General features: G+C 40.7%; 1 protein-coding gene across 9 annotated transcripts in view; it reads left to right on the top strand.

The window, feature by feature from the left end:
* The window catches only part of ZCCHC2 (zinc finger CCHC-type containing 2), a 44,506-nt gene extending 31,979 nt beyond the window's left edge, over nt 1-12,527 (top strand). For 4 of the 9 annotated variants that reach the window (XM_059854135.1, XM_059854145.1, XM_059854101.1 and 1 more), the window contains 6 exons: nt 1,719-1,857; nt 3,321-3,385; nt 4,240-4,334; nt 7,201-7,329; nt 8,023-9,531; nt 10,518-12,527. In XM_059854135.1, coding sequence (XP_059710118.1) covers nt 1,719-1,857; nt 3,321-3,385; nt 4,240-4,334; nt 7,201-7,329; nt 8,023-9,531; nt 10,518-10,585 — 2,005 coding nt within the window. In that variant the 3' untranslated portion in view covers nt 10,586-12,527. The remainder of the gene's footprint in view (nt 1-1,718; nt 1,858-3,320; nt 3,386-4,239; nt 4,335-7,200; nt 7,330-8,022; nt 9,532-10,517) is intronic. The other 5 variants (XM_059854154.1, XM_059854109.1, XM_059854091.1 and 2 more) reach the window with 2 other exon arrangements.
* The last annotated feature ends 5,417 nt before the right edge of the window (nt 12,528-17,944 follow it).

Raw genomic sequence — 17,944 nt, 5'->3', positions numbered from 1 at the left:
GATCAGGATCCAAATTTACTAGCTTATGGTTATTAATAAAGAAATTGTCTTTTTTTTTAGTCATTGTATAATGAATTACACTAAGGCTGACCGTAGTTTAGGATCTATCTTTCAGGTAGGAAAGAAAGGGACAGACATTTCCACAAAGTTCTGAGAAAGAAACTTCTTTAGCTAACTATTATTTTCTTTTTGTCTAAGAGGGGGAAATGTATTTATTCCTTGACTGCTAGAGGTCTGTTAGTCCTCTCCTGTTTGGTTTATGTGTCTGTCTCCTTAAAATCTATGCCTTTTGTTTATGGGTTTGTAAAGAAATGCACTGAATGAAACTTTTCTGTTTTAAATATGCATAAACCTGTTTAGAGTCACAAGCAGCTCATCTCAAATAGCATTGGTACATTGTGTATCTGTATACCTCTTGTTTTCATTCAGTATTGCAGCCTTACTCTTGAAAAGTTGAAAAATTTGGTAGGAATGAGATCACACATACAAAACAAAAACTTTAGTAATCTTACAGTTTCCATGAAATGACTGCAAATTTGGCAGTGAAATCATTTACCTACACTTGGCAGAAGTTTCTAAAGTGACCTTGCATCTGTCTTTGCAATCAGGGGTTTATGTCTATCTTTTGGGACCTTGAATTTTTCCATTTTCCTAATTTTTAAATTTTTTTTTAATATTCTGTTGTGTATCTTTTAAGTAGTTTGAGCCCTTACTCACAGAGATATTTGGTAGGTAGCTACTGGAACTTCAGCATGTCTTGTGCTTTCCAGTGAGCTGGATTTCTGCCATCATGGAACTCAGTAACATTTCATATTGCAGTAACTTTTGTGAAGCAGCTTGCCAGCAGCCCTGAATTAAAAGGCACTTTCAATTATAAGCATAAGTATTTAGATAAGAATTTAGAAGTGTTAACTCCTTTTTTCTTTTTTTCTTTTGCATCCAACCTGCAGTAAGGCATAATTTTGTATGAGATACGAAAAGGTTATAGGTCCTTGTGCCTTACTGACTCTGTCAGAACCCTGACTATTTTCCAGCAGCTTTAGCTGACCAGTGGTCTCAGACCTAGTTCAGTATTTCTTCCGACCAGCTGCTGTAGAGCAGAGCTTCAGTGGAAATCACTATAAAGTCCAAAGTAAATGCCAAGTGTAACTCCCCTCTCCCCACACTACTCAAAACTAGCATTCCTGAAGGTAAAAATGCAAAGCAAGATGACCATTTTGAAATTGAAACAAACACAGCTGCAGTATGATCTGTAGTAATTGTGTGCTTTGTTCTTTAAATATCTCATGAATTCTGAAACAGGGATTACACAGTAATTCCAGCTCTGTCGTTAATGATAAGGAAGAAAGAAGATGAATTCAGACTACATTTCTGTCTGGAAAATAGCCACATGTCTGGTATAAAAATAGCAAAGTTTTTGTGTATAGAAATATCCAAGGAAACTCTGCCCTCAATTAGTGTTTTCTACAAATTCTGTTGTTCTGAATTTTACATCAAATTATAGTAGACAAATGAAAAAGGAACTCCAGTTATGGTCAGATCATAACTTAAGAGCACAAGAACTGCTGTAATTTACATCTTTTAAACCTCTTGAAAATTCCTAGGGTTTTCTGAAAGCAAAATTTCCCAACATGATTCAAACTATGTATGTTGGTAAGACAAGCCTGCAAGTTTGTTCACATTAGCGTAACTTTGGGGGCTTTTTTTATTCTTTTCAGCAGCACTAGCAGTGCAAAATGTTCTTCACTGGATAGCCTTAATATTCAGCACTCGGAGCAGAATGGGGTAATGGACTGGAGAAGGAAAAGCTGTATTGTCCAGCAGCACCCAGAGCACTGTACTAACCTACTTGACCAGGTGTGTTTATTCTTTAAAACCATATTCTGAGAAGCTTGAGAAGGCTGTCCACTACACATGATGAGATTTAGCTTTAAAAGATGGCAAGTGTTCCTAAAATTGTACAAAATGAGTGTTGAAGTTGCTACTGACTTACCTTGATTAGAAAACTTCATAATTCCTTACCACACTCTCAAAAAGCTGAGTATTTTGTTTATGAATTGGTAAATAAAATTCCCCAGGAGAATGTAAGTAATCAGAAATGTCTAATGTTAATTTCTGATCAGGCACCTTCCTATTTCTGTAGCATTGTCATCAGAGAGGATTCCAGAATGCTTGGGAAATTTCTGTTATTGCAAGGAACAAACTAGAAACCATATTAGAAGCTAAACTATGTTAATGCTACAGTAGGTACAATAGGTTAAACATATTCTTTCTACCTTGCCTGTATTATGTAAGTAATAGTCTTTGAAAAACATTAATAGAGAGATGCACTTTTTCTGGGATTTGTGTCTCTTCAATGCTCAATCTCATTGTGAATATAGGTAAACACAACAATTATTTATAAGTGAAATTATCTACCACTGAAATTGGGGGAAGGAAGCTTGTTCACTGCTTATATATGAAAAACACAGAATGTTACAATTGTTTGATATTACTCTCATTTATGTTTGGAATTTGGCTATTGATTGTTATGTGTGGAATAGCAAGCAAAAAAAAATAGTTTCCTTTTTTCATAAAGCAGGGTAGTGAATTGAGGTTGGCTTCTAAACATGAAATGGTAGGCTGCATCAAAGCTTGAAATACTGCAAACTTGAAGCAAGAAAAAGGTTAATTTACTAAAGCAAAGGAGAAGCTATTTAAATGAAGTCCAAATACAGTGATTTGGACAGAGATTATTTCAGAATTTTCATAAATTTTACTTCCTTGCCACATAGGAGTTGTTAATAACAGTTATTGACAGCATACTTTAAAAATTGTGTAGGTTCAATGTTTTTACTTATGTGCTTGTATGCTGTATTCTAGAGTTTATTTAGCAGCTTAAACCTCCAGTTTAAGGCTAGGTACCTGCTTGTCACTATGTAGAAATAATTTGTCACATGTATTTCCCACCCCCAACTATCAAATAATTGCACTTATATCAACAAATTTTATACCTCCTTAAGCTTGGTGATCGGCCTTTTTAGCAGGTATGTGATGAAACACATTTGTTTTTATCCTCTGGAGGAAGAACAGCATGCAAACAATAATTTGATATCTCTGGCATACTTGCAAGTAGTAATTTGCTGAATGTTTTGCTGATTCTCGTGTAAACACAAGACATGATGCATTATTTTATAGGCTCAGATGCACTGAGCAAGTGATTCTTTGGGTGGTTATAGCACCTGTGAGCCCACTACTCTTGGACTTGTGGACGTGTCAGCCTAGAAGTGGTGTTGTCTTGGCTTTCATAATTGTTTGACTGGTGTCTATTTTCTGTCTAGCACACAGTGGAAAAACGAAGTCTTTCTACAGTAAGCAAGAAGAAAGGAAAGCCACAGCTGGAAAAGTAGGTTTCTAATGTAACTAACTGGTAATCCAGAAATGAAGTGTAATGCTTTCACTCTGATAAACAGAGTCTGCAGTCAATTAGGTGCTTTCATTTGCTGTGCTGGCACAAGAGCTGGCATGGTGTGAGGCAAGGCTACATAAAAATCCTTATTTTATATTCTATAAAGAAGTAACTTGAAAAATAGAATTTTAAGTGAATGCATTAATTTCTCAAAATAGCGCTTGGCATTTAATAAAAAGATGAAGGAGTGGAAGTATATTCTTAACCATACTGACTTTTCCCCTTTATATTTATTTAAAACTTAAAAGATGTAAAGCTGTCCAGAACATACTGAAAATCAAATGAGGGTTGACAGCAACCTTTAACTTTATGAAGTGAGTGATGACTGGCTCAAATGTCTTATTGAAGATAATTTGCACATCAGAGGGCTTCAGAACTTCCTGCAGGCTACACAACTCAGCACTGTGAGAAGTGAAAGCACTTCCACCCTTACCTAATACTCTGCCTACTTCTGAGTTTTCCGATGCTATTACACTAGACTGGGGTAGGGCTATATTACACACATCAGGTTTCAAAAATGACTTTACGGTTTGCTGCACCTATTCCTTTTTGGTATCTTTTCTTATATAGATCTTTATTCATAGTGTTCAGTAATGCTGCTTGTGCCTTAGTTCCTGGTATATTGCACCAGCAGCCTCTATTTAATTTTTTATTATTTGTTGTTTTATCTATTAAATACACATTTCTGGCCTGGAGTCGCTGCCTTTGTTTCCAGTGTCACTCCGTATTCATTCATGGTTGGTTATTTGTACTCGTGCATTTGCAAAAAAGCCATGAAATTATTTACACAGGGAGAAAGCAAAGAAAACTGACTGCAGGTTGACTAACAGGAGCAATGGAGTACGAGTTGCAGCATCGCAGCACATCCGTACTGGGACAGCAAAAGGTAAGGTGCTTTTTCCAAAGCTGTTAGTAAGAAACAGAACTTGCAGCTGATTTATTTGAGGTCTTCTGTAAAGGGGAAAGCACAAGTCTGAAAAATGTTCTGGTGCAAGTTGGTATATTGGCAGTCTAATTTGTGCTTTGACTTGCTGTACAGAACGCACTAGACTCAGTCTTCTGTATCCAATTGCTTGGAGTGTGTCTCTTCATGCATAGGTGGCAAAATACTTGTGAAGTCTGCGTAAGTCAGCTTATGGGGTGGAGTAATTGCAGAAACAGCTACTGTTGGGCTACTGCCATATGAAATTCAGCAGTCTGAGTGTGTGGACATGGAACATCTTGCCATTAAGTATGCTCTTTGAAGCCTACTAGTTTCTTCATCTGTTGTGCAATGGCCCACAAGAAACCTGTCTAAAACCTGTGGTGTTAGAACTGTAGTTGATGAACTGTAGTGTTTATACCAGGTAACCACTGAGCTACAGCACAGAACTGTGTATGCTGCCCTAGCAGGGTTGTCAGTTTAGGATAATCCTAAATGGAGTGTGTAGCCCAAGACTTGTGTACATCAGTCAGTTGTAAGAAACAATTATATTTGTGTTCCTTTACTAAACTGAGTCTTCAAGCTTTATTACAAATTTCTGAAGGTCTGTGCTACCCATTGACTTTGCCATCTTGATGTTTCCTAAATTCGCACTATCAGTTGCGACCTCGCCTGTCTTAGACATAGCTCTTGTGACGGAAGGTTGACAGAGTTTGCCTTTTTTTACACCGCCTAATTGCCTAAGTGTTGAAGGGACTCTTAAAAGTGCCTTGTCTTTCTGTTGCTTCCATTTGTGATACAATCTTGATTAAGCTTTCATTCTTTCTTCTCACTGCTTCTCACCTTGGAGGGTTCCAGCTGTATCCAGTTTGGAATTACTGACGTGTTTTATGGGCAGGTGTTTTTACCTTCTATAAACAGCATTTGAGTAAAACTTGTAAGAACTCACTGTTCACAAACTTAGCAAAATTAGAACAGTTTTGGAAAACTATAGTTAAGGGCTGTTAAGCAGAAAACATACTCTACAACAGAGCTCTGCTGCATGCATTTCTGATTGATTACTGTTTTTGTAGTCAGGCAAAATGCACTGAGTTTTGTGAACTGACAGTGACTTTAGGAGGTGATGCAGTGGTGTGTAAGGGGGGACCTTATCTCTCTCTACAACCACCTCAAAGGAGGATGTAGCCAGGTGGGGATCGGTCTCTTCTCCCAGGCAAACAGCAACAGGACAAGAGGACACAAACTTAAGCTGTGCCAGGGGTAGTTTAGGGTAGACATTAGAAAAAAATTAATCACAGAAAGAATGACAAGGCATTGGAATGGGCTGCCCAGGGAAGTGGTGGAGTCACCATCCCTGGAGGTGTTTTGAAAAAGACTGGATATGTGGCACTTGGTACCATGGTTTGGGTGGTGTTAGGCGTAGGTTGCACTTGATGATCTCACCAACCTAGTTGATGGTCCGATTCTGCAAAGTTAGGTGGGAATGCTTTTCCATAGGAGTTCTGTTTGCTTGCTGCCCACCACTCTACAGATGTGAAACTGCCTCCTGTGAAACTTTTGGCTGGTTCTAAAGAAAGCTCTAACCCACAGAGGCTGGAAGCCATTAAATCCTGCTCAGAGACAAGCTTTCAACCCACATATAAACATCAAAACATCTTTTGAGAAACTTATTCAAGAAGTAGTCTATGAGGAAAAATAACAGTCTGAATCTCTGCCTAGGTTTATATATCCAGGCTTGGTTTGAAATGCCCTGTTTTGAGTCTGTAATTCTTAACTGCATCATGTTTTCTTTCATTTTTTTCTCCCTATTTTGAGTTTGTCTGAAGTGATAGTTACAATGGTGACTTTTAAGACTGGATACTTTGTGATTAGCACTTTACACTCTGGCTCTTAGTGATCCCAGGTTCATACTGAGGCTCCAGTTTATATTAGATGTTCAGAGTACTCGTTAAAATAATTAAGGCAATTATAGGTTTAATCCAAGAAATTATTTCAAGAATTGAAGCATTAAGATAACTTTTTGGTGAGCCATCTCTGTTAAACTTCCGGTAGCAATAAAAAATGGGGAGAAATTATTTTATTTATAAATTATTATAATAATTAGTGTTCTAATTTTTGTCCTGAGGTTTTGCTAACCGAGGTTTTGCGGGCTGGGGTTTCCAGTTTGTGTCTATCATGGATTCTGAGAGAAGGGTGCATTTGTCATTCTTCTTCCCCTCTGAGACTGTACTTGAAAGCCAAACCATAGTAGCTACCCACCCTGAAAGTTGGGTTCCAGCAAAAGAGTGTCCCATGATCCATTCAGAATTTAGAAAACAGTTTACCACTTTTTCAGTTCACCTCTTTTCCTTTAAACAGGATTTGTTGATAGAGTTTGGCTAAAGCCTGTTCTAGAAGAGTGAGTTGTGAAGTGGTGCATTGTTTTGCCATGTCCTGCTGAGTTAGCTTCCTGCTTGTGCTGGTGTCACTGAGGAGCACTGCAGCTCTGCCAGCGGAAATGCTGGATCACTACTGTTCAGAGAAAATCAGTGTGTACTACAGTCCAGTATAAACATCACAGGAATCATTCAGGATCATCATTCTTTTCACTGCTTTGCATAAATACCAATTTTTAGTATCACCTTCTTTAACACCAAGGATTCACTCATCACAAATTTAGGGACGAGACCAGTCCTGAGTGCTGGAAATGGAAGTGATAGGAATACAGGGGACAGATGCAATTAAGTAGAAACAGGCAAAAATCTTGACTAGTGGGAAATGTGAGAAAAACAAAATAACCTCACTTCCATACCCTGAGATCAAAAATAAAACTGACAACTTTTATTTGTAGATCTGAATTTGGATGCTGGATCTGGTCATGATACGTGTGGAGAAACATCATCTGAAAGTTACAGCTCTCCTTCTAGTCCACGACATGATGGGCGGGAAAGCTTTGATAGTGAAGAAGAAAAAGACAGAGGTTGTATTTATGGACAGTGTGCATGAATGCCTTTATTCCTGGACGGACTAATCTCTTTATTGCAATTATTTTAGTTCATTTTTCGGTTTGATTAGGTACTTTGTTTTCTGAACTAGCCACAGAATATATTTTTCTTTGTGGATTCATGACTGGGCATTTTGAGAGCTTCTAGCACTGTTTAAATACCACCGAGCTTTAGGTTACTAAACATATGTCATAATATTTTTGCCTCAGTGATATAGCTCTCTTGAGAAATTTCCACGGTAATGTGGAAAACTTTGGCCTGAAAGGGGCTGGGTTTATATAAAATTATGGGTGGCATGTCTGAGAGCTCCATCTTTTTGTACTGACAATTTGCCACTCCTTCCAAATTTAAATAATCTCTGTTAATATCTTTCTAGACAGATGCAAATTCCAAATCCACTCTGTGTCCTACTCTTTGCGGTTGCAAATATGCACAAGTCAAGGACACAGTAGCTAGTTGGGCAGGGAGATATAGGCAAGTCATGAAGATGGACCTAGCTTAATTTGGATGAATGAAAAGAATCTTGAAGATGTCACAGTTTGGGAAGACATAACTATCATTCCTGTCATCAAACTCCATAGGTTTTATATGGGTAAATGGGTCCAGGGCATGATTCTCTGTTGCTTGAGGTTCATTGTTATGACTGACAAATGCTTTTGTCCTCACAGATACAGACAGCAATTCTGAGGACTCTGGGAATCAAAATACAACCAGGTTTACAGGCTACAGTGCTGTCAGTTCATCAAATATGAACAAATCATCTGCTCAGATCTCTTCGGTGAATAATGAAAATGGGAGCCTTTCAGAAGATCCTTTGAATGCAAAGTTTCAGCATATTTCCTTCATGCCTGCCTTACACTGTGTGATGCACAGCGCTGCCCAAAAGCCTGAAGCAGTTGTCCCACCACCAATATCTGCAGATGGTAAAACCATGGGAATGCTGGTTACCACACCTGTCGCTGTCTCGCCGGTGAGAGAGGCTGCGAACTCCCCTCCTGTGGGAATGGGCCCAGTGACCTCTGGTGAACCTGAGAAACGCCTTGAGCTCATGGCTTCCCCTTTGCCAGTCCCATCGTCTTTCCTTCCACATTCTGTCCAGCCTGGTAGCCCTGCTTTGCATTTGGCAATACATAGGTTGAAAATCCCCTCTCCACAGGGATCATCAGAAAGTTGCACAGTTAACGGACCACAGCAGCCGACAGGAAACTTAAGTATTGGATCACCAAATACTGCCTTTATCCCAGTCCACAATCCAGGTAGTTTCCCAGGATCCCCAGTTCCTACTACAGATCCCATCACAAAACCTGCATCCCAAGTGGTAGGACTGAATCAAATGGTGCCTCACATTGAGGGAAACCCAGGAGCAATCCCTCAGCCTACCAATCTCAAGGTAGTTCTTCCAGCAGCTGGTCTCTCCACAGCAGCACCGCCACCTCCACCAGCTTCGTACGCTTTGCCAGGCAGCCCTCACGCTACCAGCGTGTTGCCCAACCAGAATACAAATGTGCTGAGCACTGGAGCAACTTCCTCACCACCTCAGTCCGCTGGCCTCGGTGTTGGTCAGGTCCAGTCCACTGTTCCTCCTGCAATCCCGACACACACGCCAGGCCCTGCCCCCAGCCCAAGCCCTGCTCTAACACACAGCACTGCACAGAGTGACAGCACATCCTACATAAACGCTGTTGGGAATAATAACACTAACGGGACAATGTTACCTCCGCAGCAGTTGGGATCTGGCCCTTGCGGTTCTTGTGGACGTAGGTGTAGCTGTGGGACCAATGGCAGCCTTCAGATTAATAGCTATTTTTATCATAACCCACTTCATGGACAAGTCTACAGAGTTCCATCTTTCTTCACTCTGCCATCACTTTGCAATGGCAGCTACCTCAATCAAGCACATCAAAGCAATGGAACACAACTTCCGTTCTTCCTGCCTCAGTCTCCGTATGCAAACGGGCTTATGCATGACCCAGTGATGGGAAGCCAAGCCAACTATGGTATGCAGCAGATGGCAGGATTTGGGAGGTTCTATCCTGTATATCCAGCACCTAACGTAGTTGCCAACACGAATGGGTCGGGACCCAAGAAGAATGGGAACGTTTCATGTTACAATTGTGGTGTAAGTGGACACTATGCGCAGGACTGTAAGCAGTCATCCATGGAGGCCAGTCAACAAGGTAATCATGATAACTCCCAGAGGACTTGCTTTTGAGTTTGGTAGTTTCTCTTTACCTTTCTGAATGTGCTGTTTCTGGTCTTGCAGAAAGGTGTGCGTGCGTGTGTATGTTTTGTGTAAATGGTTGTGCACTAGTGACCTGCTCTAAAACTGCAAAGTATCCTATCTCTGCCTGAAAATCTTGTAGAACAGTGCGAGGGAACGGGGCTCACAGCGTGAAATTGAAAATAGGTTCAGAGCTGAAAAGTAAAATGATACCAGTCCTAAATTGTCATTCTTTTTTCACTGGTTTGGTTTTGGCATTATGTTGAGACTTGCATGTTGTTTCAATTTTCCCATTCCCATTCAATGGGGTGCTTTTTGAGAGAGCTCATTGGCAAAAAGAAATCAGTTATTGTTTATGATATGACCTTGGATTCCTTAAACTTCTGAGAATTGAAAGAAAAACCAATAGACTGGCCACTTGATATTTAACATTTTCTAGGGCTTACCTTTACACAGTCAGCCATCCTTCTGTGCCCTGTCATGCAATACATTTAACTTTTCAGACAAGTTGCAGCAAAAAGGCGGAAACTGATTGGAGCTAAACATGAAAGGAATAGCTCCCATTTCTCTCTCTGTCCAGAAGAATGGGGAAAATGCAGGGTTTGCATCGAGCACAATCTATTTTTGATTCCTGCCCTTGTTCCCATTCTGACTTTAGTCGTTTGATTGGACCGGAACAGGAAAGATGAACCTTGATGGGGACCATCTTTTCACTTTTCTAGTAGAGCTCAAGTACTCTATCTACATTCTATATCTTTTTTTTAGACTTACAGTTCTAGCAAGAGGATGAAAGAAAATAGGATAAAGTCTGAGGACCTACTTTAAAAGGACTGGAGGATGATAGTGCCTTTTGAAGAGCATGTCCATTTTGATACCTTGTAGTGGTTTTGTAATCCATTTTAATTGTGAGCAGTGACTTAGTAGTTCTCTTTCCTGTTTTAGGCACTTACAGACTGAGATACGCACCTCCCCCTCCCCCTTCCAATGATACCTTGGATTCTGCAGACTGAAACAAGTAAACATTGCCTACTTAAAGTGAAGCTTGGGAAATTGGGGGAAGGTGTGTGTGGGAGGGGGAGGTTGGTCTTGTGTTTTGGGACATTCCCGGTTTTATATTCTTTTGGAATTTTTCATTGCTTTTGCACCTCTGTTCCGTACAAAAGAAGAAGGCTGAGTCCCTGGTCTCCTCCTGGTTCTACAAGAGGCTTGCGTAATGCATGTAATTCACACACACAGCCAAACAATCAGACAGAGCATTCAAACCATGCTTTTGCACTGAAGACTTGAGACATGTGCAATGTTTACTGCAGTTTAAAATAAAAATTCCTCTGACCTCTGACATCACTGGTGGAGCAGTCACATGGTGAAAGAAGAAACTTGGTCATGTTCCCCACCACAATCTTCTTCCCTCCCTCCCTGTTCTCCTTATGCTGCTGTTTTCTTTACTTCCCCTGGTTGTCCACGTGGATTCGTTGGACTTGCATGAGTGTTTAGCAGTTCATACAGACCCTGCCCGTACTCTAAATTTAATGCTCATGAATTGAGGGGAGATGTTCAAACATCCTATTAGCAGAGTCCAAAGGAAAACACGACAGTGTATGTATGTGTACTATACCTGATAATAATACAGATACGCAGCTCTCGAGGGGCCCAAACAAATGAAAATACATAGAGCAGGAAGGGGCTGAAACTGTGTGGACTGGAACAGATTTATAACAATGAACAAGCTTAAATTGACAGATTTTTCTTCCCTTGTAGCTTTTTAGCCTGTATGTTCAGCAACAAAGGTGAAAAAAATGGTATGAATGTTGTACTCAGTGTGTTTGCATTTGTAATGAAAGTTGACAGCATTTTTTCCTTTTTTAAAGCTATTCTACATCGTGTCAACACAGAATGAACATTACTTGATTGAATATTTTTTTCCTAAACTATTACAGTGTTGCATTGTACTTAGAATGTAAATGTTTTATTTCAAACTGAACAAAAGCTATGGTTTTCTACAAAATAGTCAGGTATTAGTATTAGAACCTGTCTACCAAATAGGAAAGTCACTATTTTATAACAATTTACCACTATGCGTAATTACGGTATAATGTGAAAGACTGAAATGAGTGTTAAGATGGTATTAAACATGTCAGTATCATGAGTAAGTAAGTTTAATGCTGCTGTATTTTTTATTTTATTTTTAAAAGCCAATATATGTACTAAATTGCTTCCAGGTAATATTTGATTTCCTAAAGTGCACTGAGGTTATCTGGAAGACGAGTGTGTTTTTTGACTGCTGCATTCAACACCGATGAACAACTACCACTGTATATCCATAAGGTTTGGCATTCCTCACAGTTCATGGCAGAAGTGTTTTTTCTTAAAATCAGACCCAGTGTCCGGTAGAGGGATGAAATAAAAATCAATCTTTGGTTCAGCTGTCTAATAAATTGCTAAACAAACAAAAAACTTGAAGAAAAAAAAAAAAGCTTGATTACTACATTTCTTCATAGATAGCATTTATATTTATAGCACCAGTGTACATTTTGAAACTTTTTTCTTGGAGGGGGGGGGGAAGGGAGGGAGGTAGATGAAAGCTTTAATTTAAAAAAAAAAAAAAGTTTAAGTAGTAAAAGAAAATTATTTTGATTAAAATTTTTATTTGATCTGGGTATTTTTGGACCACTTGAAATGACTGAACTGCGTTTGAGTTGAAGTGAGGGTGTTAAACCACCAATGGACTTGTATTGTGAATTACCTGCCAGTTGTACTTTATGGAACTTATTTTATGATTTAAAATACTGTACTGTAAATAGGAGGTATGTTACCTTCTCTTTATTTGTATGTTTACCATATACTTTGATATTTGAAATGTACTGGAAAGGTCACTTATATTTCTAGAAGAGATTGGATTTTATGCAACCTTTTTCCTTGAATTAACAGCAATAAAAAAAAAGAAAAAAAGTATCTGTGTGCATGTACTGTCCTTAATCACTGAGAACGATGAATCACTGCTGCTGGGTGTAGGGATGGGATGATGGAGGATTTTGGCAAGCTACCATTTTGGGTGGAATTTGTCACTTTTGAGACAAAGCCAAGAATATTTGACTTAAACTGAGGTCAGCCTTGCGTCTGAAGTCAAGATATTATATCTTGATTTAAACTTCTTAAAGATATAGGAGATCTCCTGGTAGAAGGAGGTTGCCCTTGTGTGATAGGCCCAGGACTTGGACCTCAGCCCTTTCAGAACAGGTAAGCTTATCCTAACCTGATGGCTCCTGGATTTGGGCTAAAATCCAAGTTAAATGTGCTTTTTTATTGTTTTACTGCCATGCAAATAATGTGTGTCCTAGTCCTGTGGTGATCAGAAAGTGACATCTATTTCTAAAGTAAAGGAAGGGCAACAGGAGTTGCTGGGAGTAGGAAAGAAGCTTAGAAAAATTTGCCTGATTGCAGGGCAGTTGAAGCGTCTGCTAGGAATGCAGTGTCTGGATGTGCTCGGGTTGTTCTTGGGAAGAGTACTGAGGACTCTGATCTCACTCTGCTGTAAGGAGAACTTCTAATTCCTACTACTTGGCTGCAGTTTATCTATGGAGCCAAGGGCCACAGACTACCTTGGATTTTTGTCCCAGATTTTTTTATCCCAGAACAACCTACTTCTGGAGAAGCCAGTTCAGGTGATGAGGAAGCTGAAAGTTGCCCATGAACCCAACCTCTCTGGCAATTCCCATGATCGTGGTGGGGTATTGAACCCTGGAGTCACACAGACACCATCACACAGTTTCCATAACTGCAAGTGGCCCGTGTCCTTCCCTGGACTCCAGGGAGTGCAAATACCTGTCCAAAGAGTTTGTAAATGGTGATGCCACTCTGAAAATGCCATCTGCTACGTACAGTGCCATCTTGAGTTGCTGGTATACTCATTTGCCTCTGTGCTGCAAGCAGCCCTGCCTTTGACAGATCCTGGCTGGACTCAATTCACAAGTGTGAAAATACATACCCCGTGGAACAGCAAACAGCAGAAACACCTAATACTTGGTGCTTGATGCGCTGGAGAGCTGACAGCACTTGTACCTGGCTGTCCTCTCTTCTCTGGCTGCACCACTGCTGTCTGTGCAATCAGGTTTCACTCCAGCTGCAGCTCCAGAGATTCTCCCTCCCATGGAGTGGCTTGGAAGCTGCTGAATGCCTCAAAGATAAATGAGAAAATCCCAGCAGTTGGTTGGCCTGAGCAGCTATCCAGGCTGTCCAGGAGTCATTCCTGAGTACTGTGCTGCTCCTGGTTTGCAGTGCTGCTCTGGATTGGAGCCATTTGGTTCCTAAAGCTGGAAGAAAAAATGAATAATGAGGCAGGCCTGGGGAGGATGGGAAGGAGGGAGCACAAGGGAGTGTGATGATGCACGCTGCTTGCTGTGGCTGAACAGATGGCCTCATTTTCCCAGCTAAGTGACCTTAGGATGGCAGGGATGGCCTAGTGCCTGGGTCTTGGCTTAGCTGATTCTACTGGAGAGGTAAAGGAACAGAGCATCTCTGTGCTCTGCCAAGGCAGAGGGGGAAGTAAAAAGGTGGGGAAAGGTACATTGAGAACTGCAGAACTTGACCAGTGCCAAGCTACTTCAGTTTTAGAGAGATGGAAGTACTATTGTAGTTTGTTTCAGCTTTGCTTGTGGTGTGAGCCTCTGGAGGTGGGCTGGCCTGGGCCTCCTGAGGCTGCTCTCCTGAAATAGGTTTGCCTAAATTCTGCACACAGGAAAAACAGAGCTTCCTGCTCAGGGTAGGTAACTGCAGCTGCTGGAGTCGAGCACAATATATTTAATGGCCACGTGGGCTGCCCTTGTGCTCGAGGGAAAGAAGAGGTGTCCTAAGGCACAGTCATACGTTTCTACTGTAGCTCAAGTGCTGTCTCTGTTTTATGGAACTAACCTATAGTCCTGTGCTCCTCGCATGAGGGAGGAGGGAAAAGCACATCTCTGAGCATTGTGCTGGAGGAGCACTTTGCCTCTCTGCCCATGGCCACATTCCTCAACCACTGATCAGAGTAGAGAAGCAGGGCTCTCATTTTGGACCAGCTTTTGAGGTGACAGCAGCAGAGAGAGCCAAATTAAACTGCACGTGTGGTAGATTAGAGACCAGAATGTATGAACACTGTATTTGGTCCAGCTGAAAGGCCACCTACGTCTGCAGCCTCTCACCAGCGCTGATCAGTTGCAGGTATTTCAGAAGAAAGTACTTGTAATACAAAGAAGAGAAAGACAAGTGGTAATTATTGCAAACGTTGCCTAGCAAAATAACGTGTGTCAGGTTCATCCTCACAATAGGTGGCAGCATAACTCCATCAGTGGAATGTATGGGACCTTCTGAGGTACCACTTAAGATCACAGAAATCACAGAATTTTCTGCATTGGAAGGGCCCCACAAGTCCAGCTCTTAAATAATCAAACCCATGACCTTGGTGTTATTGGCCCCATGTGTTAACCACTGAGGTAATCTCAGATGCTTTAGTTTAACTTGGTTTCAGCATCTTTATGCCATCTAAGTAAGCTTTTTCTTGTGATTCTGTAATGCTCGTTTCTGCTGAGTTTTCTCATGTTCATGTATTTTCTTACATGATGAGCATACTACTTGTTACCTCTCAAAAAAATAAGAATGGTAACTGTGTGGCCAGCAGATTGAGGGAGGTGATTCTCCCCCTCTGCTCCTCTATGGTGAGATCCCTTGGCTGGAGTAGTGTCCAGCTCTGGGACAGCTCCCTAACTTAAAAAGGATGTGGACCTTGAGTCCAGAGAAGGTTCATGAAAGATGATTAGAGGGCTGGAGCACTTCTCTTTTGAGGAAAGGCTGGAAAAGCTGCGGGTGTTCAACCTGGAGAAAAGAAGGCTCTGGGGAGACCTTATTGTGACCTCTGATACTTCAAGGGTGCCTACCAGGAAGGTGGTTTTAAACTGACAGGAGGATGGTTTAGATTAGATCCTAGGCAGAAATTCTTTACTCTGTGGGTGGTAAGAAATTGGCATGAGATGCCCAGAGAGAAGGTAGGTGCCCCATCCCAAGAAACATTCAGAGTCAGGGTGGGTAGGGCTCTGAGCAACCTGATCTAGTGGAAGGTGTCCCTACTCATTGCAGGGAGGTTAAAATAGGTGACCTTGAAAGGTCCCTGCCAACCCAAACCAGAGCTAGAATAGCCCAGGTGTCATAACAAATATTGAAGATGCAGAGAATTGCAGCCAGATGTGGAAGCTGTGTCTTAAGAACTGTTGAGGATTAAAATGGTTCTAGAAGCTTGCATTCATACAATGAGAATTGCTTTCTGAGCACTCTGAAGCTTTTTTTTTTTCTTTTTTCTTTTTTTTTTTTTTTTTTTTTTTTTCTGGGAGTAATTTCTGAGGCAGTCTGGTTATCTTTGAGGGTAATGTCTTACTTTACCTCTCTCTACTTAGCCTGAAGGTCCACAGATCAGACATTTATCTGGAATATCTCATGCTTGGGAACATTTTGCCCTAGAGACAGAACATAATAAAACTATTATTTTTAATATTGATATGTGTTCCTTGACTGGTGTACAGGGTCACTGTTACATGAATGAGTCAATAGCACAAGGTACAAAAGCAGAGGCTGAAAAAAGTGCTGAACTTGGAAAAGGAAAGCTGTATCTTAGAACTTTCCTCTGATCTAAAATGTCCATTTTTTACTGACTTTTAAAGTATGCTTTTTTCCTGAGGCAGAGGATGTTGAAGATGGATACAAAGATAAGAATTTACTCCTACCAATGCTCATTGGTATACCTATGGAAAGATGGGGATTATTGCTTTAAAAACTTACTTGCCACTTAGCTTTGGTGTTAAAATACTGCTTAGGAACTTCTTTTAAAAATTATGAGATGCATAATAAAATATAATTTATATAATCAAAGATTACATTAAAATAGTCTTTTATATCATTTGTAGTTTGATGCCATTTCAACATCAGATTTCTTTCTTGTTTTTACCAAAACTAAGATTTGAAAGTGATGGCATGTCTAGGCTGAGTAAATACAATGTTATAAAAGTAATTGTGTTGCTGTCAGAATGCTCCTTTCCTTTCTTTAAAATGTTTTTTACAGGATATGCACATGCCTTAGCAAAAGAGCAGACAGCTTAGCAGTCTCAAGATTTCTGGATGAAAGCATCACGGGACTTATTTTAATTGCTCCTTTAAGACCAGATTGGCTCTGAGGTACATCTTGCCAAGGCCTCCTGGGTATTTCAAACCAGGCATGTAAATCCTGGCCTCTGTCAGCGTACAAAATAAAGATCACAGATGAAAAGAGCAGTAACATGAGGAGAGGAGAGCAGGGGAAAGCAACAGCAGCACCAAAAAAATAGGAACAGGCATTGGGGAGAGACAATTTCCACACATCACTTGATTTCTTACCACAGCTCAGATCAATTTCATAGCACAGAACTTCAAAGAGCAACTGCATCAATTTGGTGCAAAACCAGCTGAATTCTGCATGTCACCACAGTGCAGTTGGCCAGATCAGACACATGAGAGAGGAGATGAGCCCTTCCAGCAATCTGCACAGGGCTGAGTTATGTGGACATGGGACAGACTAGAACAATACATTCAAAACCTTATAATGTGTTCATAATTGTTATGGCTACACAGAGCTAGCTAAGATACCTTTCTGAGTGTTGTCTCCCTTTGGTTTTTTTTCCCTGTTTCTTCTTTATGCTTGCTGGGGTTTTTTTCATCTCACTTTTGCCCTGGTTAGCCTTTCTAAGTCTCTTACCCATTTGTGCTAAAGCCATGCACACGATGAAGGTGACAGAGACTGTAATGTTATGGTTCATGGCTTAAACATTGCTAGGAAGGACGTGGAGGGCCATTTGAAATGCTTTGATCTGTGATAGGGAAACTCCCAAATGATAGTACAACTTGCTAATTCAAAATAAAAATAACCAGTGCAAGAGGGTAGCTATCAGAGTCTAAGCCTGTGCCAGCGCCTGCCATTGCAAAGGCAGCTAAAGAGGAGATGGGACTTTGCACTGCACGCTGAAAACATATTTTTCTTCCTCTCTGAGGAAGGATATCTCATTTCTAGCATGTTCTTAGTTGGAGGAGGCAAAGAACAGGATGTTAATTCAGAGTTAGACAGGAAAGCAAATGCGCTTGGATACTCTACAACTAAAGCTTGATTCCCAAAGGCTGTCATGCCTCCAGCACCACTGGGGAGAGCAGCTGCCCTGAGGTGACAAAGCTGTCACTTTGTCCAAGCCAGAGATGTCTAGCCAAGCTGCTGGAGACTAACAACAGCATTTCCTCAGTTTTGTTCTTGACTGTGGAAGGGAATATGATAATGTTTTTATTGCCATCTGCTGCCAGCAGGTTCCTAATGCTGGTGCCTG

This window comes from Haemorhous mexicanus, chromosome 1 (genome assembly GCF_027477595.1).
Source record: "Haemorhous mexicanus isolate bHaeMex1 chromosome 1, bHaeMex1.pri, whole genome shotgun sequence".
NCBI lineage: Eukaryota > Metazoa > Chordata > Aves > Passeriformes > Fringillidae > Haemorhous > Haemorhous mexicanus.
Note: the sequence above shows the minus strand (reverse complement) of the source record. Positions and strands in the feature narration are given on the sequence as shown.